Source organism: Coregonus clupeaformis, chromosome 35 (genome assembly GCF_020615455.1).
Source record: "Coregonus clupeaformis isolate EN_2021a chromosome 35, ASM2061545v1, whole genome shotgun sequence".
NCBI lineage: Eukaryota > Metazoa > Chordata > Actinopteri > Salmoniformes > Salmonidae > Coregonus > Coregonus clupeaformis.
In genome coordinates this window covers 38,834,910-38,847,831 of record NC_059226.1, presented here as the reverse complement: position 1 = coordinate 38,847,831, position 12,922 = coordinate 38,834,910, and the positions used below count along the sequence as shown (strand labels likewise).

At 47.2% G+C, this 12,922-nt stretch overlaps 1 protein-coding gene across 1 annotated transcript in view; it reads left to right on the top strand.

Annotated features, from left to right (window-relative positions):
• kitb (KIT proto-oncogene, receptor tyrosine kinase b) overlaps positions 1-12,678 on the top strand; it is a 58,806-nt gene extending 46,128 nt beyond the window's left edge. Inside the window, 6 exon segments of the mRNA XM_045210696.1 lie at positions 1-38; positions 8,952-9,074; positions 10,400-10,511; positions 11,122-11,221; positions 12,025-12,130; positions 12,477-12,678. The exon segment at positions 1-38 is cut by the window's left edge and continues 69 nt beyond it. Of these exon segments, the coding sequence (XP_045066631.1) occupies positions 1-38; positions 8,952-9,074; positions 10,400-10,511; positions 11,122-11,221; positions 12,025-12,130; positions 12,477-12,626 (629 nt within the window). The 3' untranslated portion in view covers positions 12,627-12,678.
• Positions 12,679-12,922: the final 244 nt, after the last annotated feature.

The window sequence follows — 12,922 nt, the reverse complement described above, 5'->3', positions numbered from 1 at the left end:
AGGTGGCTAAGGGAATGGAGTACATCACCTCCAAGAATGTAAGGTTCTGAGGAATACACACACACACACACACACACACACACACACAGACACAGTTCGAAACTGGTTGTAGTTTATCCATAGAAATCTAAATGTACAGTGCTGAGAGGTTTGTGACCCCTTTAGCATTTTCTGTATTTCTGCAGAAGTTTGACCTAAAATGTGATCAGATCTTCATCTAAGTCCTAACAATAGATATAAGTTAACCTGATTAAACAAATGACGTAAAAACAATTGTAGTTTTTAATTTCTTTATTGAGCAAATTTATCCGACATTCCGTTTCTTTGTGGGAAAAAAGTATGTGAATCTCTAGATTAAAGAGCTCGATAAAGTCGATTAAAGTAGTCAAAAAGTTGAGTATTTGGTCCCATATTCCTTGCATGCTATGACTACATCAAGAGTGTAACTCTACAAACTCCTTGGATGCATTTGCAGTTTTTTGGGGGTCGTGTTTGGGTTATGTTTTTCCCAACCAGAACTGAATGGTGAATAATGTCTTGTGCCATTTTCTATTGAAGTAAGAATATAACGTTTTTCTGAACACTTCTAAATGAATCCTGATAATACCTTGATTAAGAAAAAACATGAATGAATCATGAATAAATATGAGAGAGAAGGTTACAGAGGCTACAACAAAACATGCTAACATGCTAACATGCTCTCCCGTGTCATTGGTAATGGTGAGCCCATGTTAGCATGTTAGCATGTTTTGTTGTAGCCTCTATAAGTGTCTCACTCATCACCTTTTAAGCTTGGACAAATAGACCCTTTCAGACAAATATTTTAAATCCTTAAACCCGGACTTGGACCACACACACCATCTCCACCGAATAGCAGGCAGGGAAGCAAAATAGTGATCGCTTTGCGACGCTCGCAGTTAGCCACTGATTCTTTCCAAACCACTCATTGTTGAATTTGCGATTTCCGACTTGTTGTGTAATGTTTATGTCTAATGGCCGATGAGTACCGATACGTTTTATCTATAATTTATGTTCATATTACAAGGATTGAAACTGATTTGTTAGTAGATTGTCGACGTGATTCATGATGATGACTGCTTGTCTAGCTTGCTAGCTAAGATGTTGAAAGTAACACGATCAGTCCAATCAAAGCTACGGTAGATATAACTTGATTTAACTTCATTTTATCTGTGGCCAATGACCTTGAGCCTTCTTGGACGGGCACTTCTAATGTGAATCTGTGGCAGCACCCAAGGGGGCTTGAACTGCCTAGCTCGCCCTGTAGATTCTGCAGTGAAATAGTGTCCCCCATGAGTGACAGAATACTGAGCCAATCACAGCGCAACTAGAGAAGATTACCAACCCCTATGCTCTGAATTTTTGCTGGCTGCCCCTCCACCACAGAAAGCGATGAGCTAGGCTGAAACACCTGCATTTTGGAGCTGCCTTCATCAAGAACCAGCAGCGGTGCGTGGGTAAAGTCACTGGGGAAGCAGTAGCGGTGCGTGGGTAAAGTCACAGGGGAAGCAGTAGCGGTGCGTGGGTAAAGTCACTGGGGAAGCAGTAGCGGTGCGTGGGTAAAGTCACTGGGGAAGCAGTAGCGGTGCGTGGGTAAAGTCACTGGGGAAGCAGTAGCGGTGCGTGGGTAAAGTCACTGGGGAAGCCAGAAAAATAAGCTATATTACAACCTACGGGTGTCACAAGCCGGGCTAGAACTCCGGTCTCAAATGTGTAGAGCTGGGGGTACTACCCCTTAGCCACAGAGGAGATGTTGTAGGACCCAAATGAAACACCCCAGGCAATACTCCAGGTAAGTAGATTTAATGTTCCAAAACAGGAGGCAAAACAAAACAACTCCCCGAGGGGAGAAAAACAAACTAAAGATAACTTTGAATAACTTACTAGGACTGATACGGTGGGACAAAGCAGGAGACACATAGACAGGACGCAATAACCAAGTGAGAAACAAGGGGAAAACACACAGCTAAAATACTCAAGGGGAAACAAGGCACAGGTGACATAGATAAGCTAATTAGGACACATGAGGAAAAACTAAGGCAAAGGGGAACACAGCTGACCTCTAGAGGCCAGGAGACAAACAGGGGAAGCAGGAAGCTGACAGGACCCCCTCCTCTAGGAACGACTCCTGACGTTCCTTCCAGAACACCCTGGCCCCAGGGTGCGAAAATCTCGGATCAACCCTGGGTCCAGGATGTCCCTGGCCGGAACCCAGGAGCGCTCCTCTGGCCCGTAGCCCTCCCAGTCCACCAGATACTGCAGAGAGTTCTGGACCCTCCGGGAGTCCAGTATCCGGCGGACTGTGTAGGCTGGCTGGCCGTCTATGATCCTGGGAGGTGGCGGGGGTCTGTGTGGGGGGCAAAAGGAGAAGACAAGACAGGTTTAAGGAGTGAAACATGGAAAGTGGGGTTAACTCTAAGGGAGCGAGGCAGAACTAAACGATACGACACAGGGTTAACCTTTCTAGAAATGCGGAAAGGGCCGATGTATCTCTGGGAAAGCTTCTTGGATTCGACCCGGAGGGGCAAGTTCTTAGTGGCCAACCAAACTCTCTGACCAGCTCGGAAACTAGGGGCCGTCCGGCGGTGGCGATTAGCCTGACTTTGGTATCTCTGGGAGGTCCGAAGGAGGGTACACCTGGCCTTCTTCCAGGTCCGCCTACAGCGTTGGACAAAGCGCTGGGCCGAGGGAACACCAACTTGCGCCTCTTCCTCTGGAAACAAAGGAGGGTTGTAACCGAACTGGCATTCGAAGGGGGACAATCCGGTGGCTGAGGACTGGAGGGTGTTGTGGGCATATTCAGCCCAAATAATATAGGTGGCCCAAGACGTGGGATTACTGGCCGCCATACACCGCAGGGTGGTCTCCAGATCCTGATTAATCCGTTCCGTTTGGCCATTAGACTCTGGATGGAATCCTGACGATAGGCTGGCTGTGGCCCCAATAAGCCTGCAGAAGGCCCCCCAAAACCGGGACGAGAATTGGGGACCTCGGTCAGAGACCACGTCCCAGGGGAATGCCAAATATCCGGAAGACATGGTTCATGAGGAGCTCCGCAGTCTCCTTAGCCGAGGGCAGCTTGGGCAGGGGAATAAACCGGGCAGCCTTAGAGAAACGGTCTACCACCACCAGGATGACGGTGTTGCCCTGGGATAGAGGAAGTCCCGTAACAAAGTCCAGAGAAAGGTGTGACCATGGCCTTCGAGGAACAGGTAAGGGATGGAGCAGTCCCTGGGGTCGCTGGCGTGTCGACTTTCCCTGGTTGCACACAGGGCAGGCCTCAACAAAGACCTGCACGTCCTTCTTGATGGACGGCCACCAAAACCGCCGTCGGAGGAACTCCAGTGTGCGAGCACTGCCAGGATGGCATGTCAAGGGCGACTCATGACCCCACTGCAAGACGCGGGCCCGAACCGAGAGAGGAACGAACAGGCGACCGGCAGGACCACCGCCTGGATCGGGCTCATGGGCAAGAGCTTCTCGTACCCCTCTTTCTAGTTCCCACTGAAGAGGTGCGACGATCCTAGACCTCGAATAATCGATGCCAAGGGCTTCTCTTGTACCTCGGGAGAATAGACTCGAGACAGAGCATCCGGCTTGACGTTCTTGGTGCCAGGTCGGTAAGTCAGGATGAACTGGAATCGATTAAAGAAAAGGGACCATCGTGCTTGCCGAGGGTTCATCCGCTTAGCCTGTTGGAGATATTCCAGGTTCTTGTGGTCTGTGAGAACCTGGAAAGGGTGCTGAGCCCCCTCAAGCCAATGGCGCCACTCTTCCAAGGCCAGTTTAACCGCAAGCAACTCTAGATCCCCCACGTGGTAGTTGCGCTCGGCCTCAGACAGGCGGCGAGACATGAAGGCACAAGGGTGTAATCTCCCATCCGCACCCCTCTGTGACAGGACGGCTCCCACCCCCACCTCTGAGGCGTCCACCTCCACCACGAAAGGTCTCTCTGGGTCAGGGGTCACCAGAATCGGAGCAGAAGTGAAGCGGCGCTTGAGATCCTCGAAGGCCCCTGCTGCTTCCGGACCCCAGTGAATCTTGGTCCCTCCTCCCTTGGTAAGCGTCGTCAAGGGGGCTACCACCGAGCTGAAATTCTTGATGAACTTCCGATAGAAGTTAGAAAAGCCAATGAACCGTTGAACCTCCTTGACCGTGGCAGGTGTGGGCCAATCGTGGACCGCCTTGACCTTCTTGGGATCCATCTCTAGGTGCCCGGGAGTGACAATAAACCCGAGAAACTGAGTCTGAGAAACATGAAATTCACACTTCTCAGGCTTAACGTAGAGGTGATTGTCAAGGAGCCTCTGGAGAACCCGGCTAACATGCCCCTCATGCTCCTTCAGTGACCTCGAGAAGATGAGGATATCGTCCAGGTACACGAAGACGAACAGATTAAGCATATCCCGGAGAACATCATTAATCAGGGCTTGGAATACTGCGGGGGGCATTGGTGAGCCCGAACGGCATCACCCGATATTCATAGTGTCCCGTGGGCGTGTTGAACGCCGTCTTCCGTTCGTCTCCTGGCCGGATCCGCACGAGATGGTAAGCATTGCGGAGATCCAGCTTAGTAAAAATGGAAGCCCCTTGAAGCAGCTCAAAAGCAGTGGCCATGAGAGGAAGAGGGTATCGATTCCGAACCGTGATCTTGTTGAGTCCCCGGTAATCAATACAAGGCCTCAGACCCCCGTCTTTCTTTTCAACAAAAAAGAAGCCCGCCCCAGCCGGGAAGTAGAGGCATAGATGAGGCCGGCTGCCAAGGACTCCTTAATGTAGGTGTCCATAGCTGCGTGCTCGGGGGAGGACAAGGAAAAGATCCGACCTCTAGGAGGGCAGCACCCAGGGAGTAGATCAATGGCACAGTCATAAGTGCGATGAGGCGGTAAGGCAGTAGCCCGGGCCTTGCTGAACACTGCTTTGAACCGATGGTAAACACTGGGGACTCGGGGAGACGTCAACAGACTCTTGAAACTGGGTACTAGGGGCTGAGGAACTCTGAAGCATGCAGGTGAGTTGGCAAGTGGGACCCCAGCTAAGAATGGTGCCAGTAGGCCAGTCGATCTGGGGATTATGTCTGCATAGCCAAGGGTGACCCAGGATAATAGGATACTCGGGAGAGTCAATGAGATAGAAGGTCTCCTCCTGCTGGTGTTGAGAGATGGTAAGTCGCAGGGACTGAGTCGCCTCAGTAACTTTTCCTGGTTCCAGAGGTCTGCCATCTAAGGCTGTAACTGCCTGGGGTTGAGGAAGTAGTTGGGTAGGGATCTTAAGTTCCTTAGCCAAGGTTACATCCATAAAATCACCTGCGGCACCGGAATCGATCATAGCCTGGACCCGATGCTGGTGGCCCTCCCAGGACAGAGTGGCTGGAATAGCTAGGACCGCGTTAGTAGGAGGAGCTCTAATTTTCCCCATCACAACCCTCCTGTAGCTGGGCGGGACAGGCGTTTCCCAAGCTCGGGGCAAGTGGAGCGGAAGTGGCCGGCAACCCCGCAGTAGAGGCACCGACGCTCCCTCATGCGACGTTCCCTTTCGTTGGAAGAAAGCCTGGAACGGCCTAACTGCATGCTCTCCGGGGAATCCTGGGGCAGTTCAGGAGCCGGGGCAGCTCTGAATGACGGAGTCCAAACAGGAGAAACAGAGCTGCTCAGAGGAACTTGGGACTGAGACACCTGACGGCGAGCCGTTCTCCGCTCTCTTAGACGATTGTCCAGGCGGATGGCCAAGGCTATGAGGGACTCGAGATCTTCAGCTGGTTCACGGGTGGCTAACTCATCTTGAAGGGGCTCAGATAACCCTCCCTGAAAGCAGACCCTCAGCGCTTCATCATTCCATCCGCTCCTTGCTGCTATGGTTCGAACTCAATGGCAAAATCTGCCGTGCTTCGGGGGCCCTGACGGAGAGACAGTAGGCGCTTGGAAGCCTCCCGCCCACTGACAGGATGATCGAACACCCGCTTGAACTCTTCTACAAATGCAGCGTGGGAGTCACAACAGGCCTCCTGGGACTGCCACACCGCAGAGGCCCAGGCGAGCGCCTTGTCTGAAAGAAGGGTAATGAGGTAGGCAATCTTGGAACGGTCTGTGGGAAAACTTGAGGGTTGGAGCTCGAAGGTGAGGGAGCATTGGGTGAGGAAACCCTGACAAGAGCTTGGATCCCCAGAAAAGGGCTTGGGAGGTGGTAGTCGGGGGCTCCGCCAACCGAGAAGGCCTGTCGTCACTGGGAGGTGACCGGGGGAAGGGGGAGAACCAAGGAGGCGTTCAAAGAGCTGGTGAAGGGAACTCATCATTTCGGCCAGGAGTTGAGAATGTCTAGCCATCAGCTCCTCTTGTCGGCTGAGAACGGCTTCATGGCGCTGGAAAGAAGCCTCATGTCGAATGATCACCGCCAACAGGTCCTGGGAACTGAGTGTTTCTGGGTCCATGATTGACTTGGTTATTCTGTCACAAGCCGGGCTAGAACTCCGGTCTCAAATGTGTAGAGCTGGGGGTACTACCCCTTAGCCACAGAGGAGATGTTGTAGGACCCAAATGAAACACCCCAGGCAATACTCCAGGTAAGTAGATTTAATGTTCCAAAACAGGAGGCAAAACAAAACAACTCCCCGAGGGGAGAAAAACAAACTAAAGATAACTTTGAATAACTTACTAGGACTGATACGGTGGGACAAAGCAGGAGACACATAGACAGGACGCAATAACCAAGTGAGAAACAAGGGGAAAACACACAGCTAAAATACTCAAGGGGAAACAAGGCACAGGTGACATAGATAAGCTAATTAGGACACATGAGGAAAAACTAAGGCAAAGGGGAACACAGCTGACCTCTAGAGGCCAGGAGACAAACAGGGGAAGCAGGAAGCTGACAACGGGTTGTGATAATTGCGTTGTTTGCTCTATAACCTGTTAATTCATATGCCTTGTGACCCTGATATAGGCTTTAGGCCTAAAGGTCGAGACAATAAGAAGACACAGTGGCAGAATAAATTCAACCACACCTTTGTTTTATCAGAAAACCAGAGAGCAACTTCTGTCCGGTTAAGTCCACAAAGCATATTCTATGTAACAGACAGTTACATGACCTACATCATGGTCAAGCAAGTTAATGTTTCCGACATTTTCGGACCACTAAACAACTATTGATTTAGAACCACAGAGAGTTACCGCAAGTTGCAAAGAGAACAGGAGCTGCCTCCACTATTCCAGCACCATTTCAACTTAAACATTTCAACATCATCAAATCACCTCTGCTTTAGTCTAATACAGTGACAACTAAAAGATACCAAAAACAATTTAGTCCAATCAATGTAAGCTAAATATGATGTGGGTATCCGTGGTTCAGATTTCTGTGTGTGTGTGAGTGGTCGTTCGTGTAAGGATAAAAAACATGTTGACTCACCCTACTTGTAGAGAAACGCCAATGACACCCTCCTCTCTTTCATGTTGACAAAATGGTCTATCACTCTGTCATACAGTACACGGTCTATCACTCTGTCATACAGTACACGGTCTATCACTCTGTCATACAGTACACAGTCTATCACTCTGTCATACAGTACACGGTCTATCACTCTGTCATACAGTACACGGTCTATCACTCTGTCATACAGTACACGGTCTATCACTCTGTCATACAGTACACGGTCTATCACTCTGTCATACAGTACACGGTCTATCACTCTGTCATACAGTACACGGTCTATCACTCTGTCATACAGTACACGGTCTATCACTCTGTCATACAGTACACGGTCTATCACTCTGTCATACAGTACACGGTCTATCACTCTGTCATACAGTACACGGTCTATCACTCTGTCATACAGTACACCGTCTATCACTCTGTCATATAGTACACGGTCTATCACTCTGTCATACAGTACACGGTCTATCACTCTGTCATACAGTACACGCTTTTATTTTTTGTTGTTGAGGCTACCTGGCTAAAATGCTTGCTCACTAGCCTAACTTCCATTCATGGGCAAGGTTAGCTAGTTAACATTAGCCTTCTACATCTAGCTACATATTTAACTTCTATCCTCTCAGGCCGGGGCACAGCAATGTATGAATTAATGGTTGGATCAGAATCGCGTTATAATTATTGTCCAGTATGGAGAATTAAGTTAAACCACAAGTCCGAATCCCTATCTCCATCTATGGCTAATTTAGGAAAGTGACAATTTTAGCTAGCTAACTAGCTAGCCACCGGAGGACAACAACACAACGAGATGCAACAATTCAAGTGTTTCTCTCAATGACGTATGCTCTCGATGCGATTTGATAGGAGTGACGCCAAATCCAAGCTGGTTTACCTTGACAATTTTTGGGTGCACCAGAACCAATCACAGTTAAGCTCACTCAGTTTAACTCAACGTTGATTGGCTATTATTTTATATATTTTTTTCCACGGTGAGATACATTCAGCCTCTTGTGTGTTGAAGGAAAATTATGAAATACAGAGAGACGAAAGATAAATTATTTGATATGTATTTTTATTTTATTTCTGGCTTCCCTTGGCATGAATACACACCACTGTCAAGAAAGAGACCATGTTTGTATGCGGCTTAATTAACTCAAGGAATTTTTTATATATTTTTTTTACATTGTTTGCAAACTGAAATTGTGACACGAATTAATGCCAAAATAAAATGCAAAGCAGGCAACTTTGTATTTGTTTAATTGAGTATTTTGTAGCTGAACAGGTGGGGCTCTGCCCTTAATGTCGGGTTGCCACTGAGTTAGAGCCAGTTGTTGTTGCTGCTGTCTGTGTTTACATCTTCTCTGCAGTTATTTATTTATTTATGGATATGATTGATTCTTTACTAACTGTGTCTCTGTGTGTGTGTGCCTGCGTGCCTGTGTGTGTGTGTGTGTGTGTGTGTGTGTGTGTGTGTGTGTGTGTGTGTGTGTGTGTGTTTCGCGTGTGTTTAGTGTATCCACAGAGACCTAGCAGCCAGGAACATTCTGCTGACTCAGGGTAGAGTAGCTAAGATCTGTGACTTCGGATTGGCCCGAGACATCACCACCGACTCTAACTACGTCCTCAGAGGCAATGTGAGTGTGTGTGTGTGTGTGTGCACATGTGTGGGTTTGTGTGTGTGTGTGTGTGTGTGTGTGTGTGTGTGTGTGTGTGTGTGTGTGTGTGTGGGTGTGTGTGTGGGTGTGTGTGTGTGTGTGTGTGTGTGTGTGAGATACGAGGAGCCTGCTCACGTTTTACCATCAAAGAACAACAAGTCAAAACCAAAGCATTTTAACTAAACAGAACAGAATCTCAGAGGGATAGCTCATCCATTTGACATGTTTCCTTATCTTGAAAGCAGTCTCTGGACAAAGACTTTCAAGGTAAGGAAACATATAAATATGTAAAGTCACTGAACTATCCCTTTAAAACGAATAGGCACTTCCTGTTTCACCCTGATGATGTGTTTCCTGTGTGTGTTGTCTCCACCTGATGATATGTTTCCTGTGTGTGTTGTCTCCCCCTGATGATATGTTTCCTGTGTGTGTTGTCTCCCCCTGATGATATGTTTCCTGTGTGTGTTGTCTCCACCTGATGATATGTTTCCTGTGTGTGTTGTCTCCACCTGATGATATGTTTCTTGTGTGTTTTGTCTCCAGCTGATGATATGTTTCCTGTGTGTGTTGTCTCCACCTGATGATATGTTTCCTGTGTGTGTTGTCTCCCCCTGATGATATGTTTCCTGTGTGTGTTGTCTCCCCCTGATGATATGTTTCCTGTGTGTGTTGTCTCCCCCTGATGATATGTTTCCTGTGTGTGTTGTCTCCACCTGATGATATGTTTCCTGTGTGTGTTGTCTCCACCTGATGATATGTTTCCTGTGTGTTTTGTCTCCAGCTGATGATATGTTTCCTGTGTGTGTTGTCTCCACCTGATGATATGTTTCCTGTGTGTGTTGTCTCCCCCTGATGATATGTTTCCTGTGTGTGTTGTCTCCACCTGATGATATGTTTCCTGTGTGTGTTGTCTCCCCCTGATGATGTTTCCTGTGTGTGTTGTCTCCCCCTGATGATATGTTTCCTGTGTGTGTTGTCTGCCCCTGATGATGTTTCCTGTGTGTGTTGTCTCCCCCTGATGATATGTTTCCTGTGTGTGTTGTCTCCCCCTGATGATATGTTTCCTGTGTGTGTTGTCTCCCCCTGATGATATGTTTCCTGTGTGTGTTGTCTCCCCCTGATGATATGTTTCCTGTGTGTGTTGTCTCCCCCTGATGATATGTTTCCTGTGTGTGTTGTCTCCACCTGATGGTATGTTTCCTGTGTGTGTTGTCTCCCCTGATGATGTGTTGTGTTGTCTCTCCTGATGATGCGTTTCCTGTGTGTGTTGTCTCTCCTGATGATGCGTTTCCTGTGTGTTCCAGGCCCGTCTCCCAGTGAAGTGGATGTCTCCAGAGAGTATCTTTGACTGTGTTTACACCTTGGAGAGTGATGTCTGGTCATACGGTATCCTGCTCTGGGAAATATTCTCTTTAGGTAATATACAGTATATAACTATAGTCACCTTGGAGAGTGATGTCTGGTCACACGGTATCCTGCTCTGGGAAATATTCTCTTTAGGTAATATACAGTATATAACTATAGTCACCTTGGAGAGGGATGTCTGGTCATACGGTATCCTGCTCTGGGAAATATTCTCTTTAGGTAATATACAGTATATAACTATAGTCACCTTGGAGAGTGATGTCTGGTCACACGGTATCCTGCTCTGGGAAATATTCTCTTTAGGTAATATACAGTATATAACTATAGTCACCTTGGAGAGTGATGTCTGGTCACATGGTAACTATAGTCACCTTGGAGAGTGATGTCTGGTCACATGGTAACTATAGTCACCTTGGAGAGTGATGTCTGGTCACATGGTAACTATAGTCACCTTGAAGAGTGATGTCTGGTCACATGGTAACTATAGTCACCTTGGAGAGTGATGTCTGGTCACATGGTAACTATAGTCACCTTGGATACAGTATATATACTCACACACACGTTTGGGGGAAATGCTAACTGTGTGTGTGTGTGTGTGTGTGTGTGTGTGTGTGTGTGTGTGTGTGTGTGTGTGTGTGTGTGTGTGTGTGTGTGTGTGTAGGTAGCAGTCCGTATCCTGGTATGCAGGTGGGTTCAGCGTTCTACAGGATGATCCAGGAAGGACACAGGATGAACAGACCTGAGGTGGCTCCCAGAGAAATGTAAGGAGTGTGTGTGTGTGTGAGTTTGCTGATTACTTTATTGAGGGAAAATATACTTACTATGACTGAGATATGTGGTTGTCCCACCTAGCTATCTGAAGATGAATGCACTAACTGAGATATCTGGTTGTCCCACCTAGCTATCTGAAGATGAATGCACTAACTGAGATATGTGGTTGTCCCACCTAGCTATCTGAAGATGAATGCCCTAACTGAGATATGTGGTTGTCCCACCTAGCTATCTGAAGATGAATGCACTAACTGATATATGTGGTTGTCCCACCTAGCTATCTGAAGATGAATGCACTAACTGAGATATGTGGTTGTCCCACCTAGCTATCTGAAGATGAATGCACTAACTGAGATATGTGGTTGTCCCACCTAGCTATCTGAAGATGAATGCACTAACTGATATATGTGGTTGTCCCACCTAGCTATCTGAAGATGAATGCACTAACTGAGATATGTGGTTGTCCCACCTAGCTATCTGAAGATGAATGCACTAACTGAGATATGTGGTTGTCCCACCTAGCTATCTGAAGATGAATGCACTGACAGATATGTGGTTGTCCCACCTAGCTATCTGAAGATGAATGCCTTAACTGTACGTCTCTCTGGATAAGAGCGTCTGCTAAATGACTAACATGTCAATGTAAATATATGATTGTGCTTGTGTGTGTATGTATGTATGTATGTATGTATGTATGTATGTATGTATGTCTGTATGTATGTATGTGTGTATGTATGTGTGTATGTATGTGTGTGTGTGTGTGTTTTCTGACCCCTGTATCTCCTCTCTCTAGTTATGACATGATGTTGTCCTGTTGGAGTGAGGATCCTCTGAAGAGACCTTCCTTTAGGAAACTAGTAGAGAGGACCGAACTACTGCTGTCAGAAAACACCAAGAACGTACGTACTGGAACGGTTCATCAATGTTTGTCGGAATGTTTCTATAATTATTAATCTATGTGAATTCAATCAATAACTTGGTGTAATTATTTTTTTAAAATCTGAACTACTACTGCCAGAAACCACCAAGAATGTATGCAATGTGTTCATAAATACATTTATGGTTTTTAAATATATATTTTTAAGCTTTATATGGATGTATCTAGCTACATTTATGTATTGACGTGAATGTACATATCCTCAATTGTTTCTTTTGAAATATTTCAGTAATGGTAAATGTAACTTGATTCCTGTATTGATGTTTGTGTGTTTGTTTGTTTGTTTGTGTGTGTGTGTGTGTGTATAGGTGTACCTGAACCTGAGCTACAGAGCTGTTCCTCCAGACCAGCAGAGGGCAGCGTCTCAGAGACTGAGCTCAGTGTGCAGCACTACAGCCCCGACACAACCACTACTGCTGAATACTGCTGATGTGTTCCTGGACTACGACACTGTCTGAATAATGGACATACTGTACACACACACACACACACACACACACACACACACACACACACACACACACACACACACACACACACACACACACACACACACACACACACACACACACACACACACACACACACACACACACACACACACACACACACACACACACACACACACACCCCCCAACCCCCTCACCCACTGTGTACTCTCTGTAGTGTGTATTGACCAGTCTGTGATGTATTTCAGTTGGACTCCATCTCTCTGTAGTGTGTATTGACCAGTCTGGGATGTATTTCAGTTGGA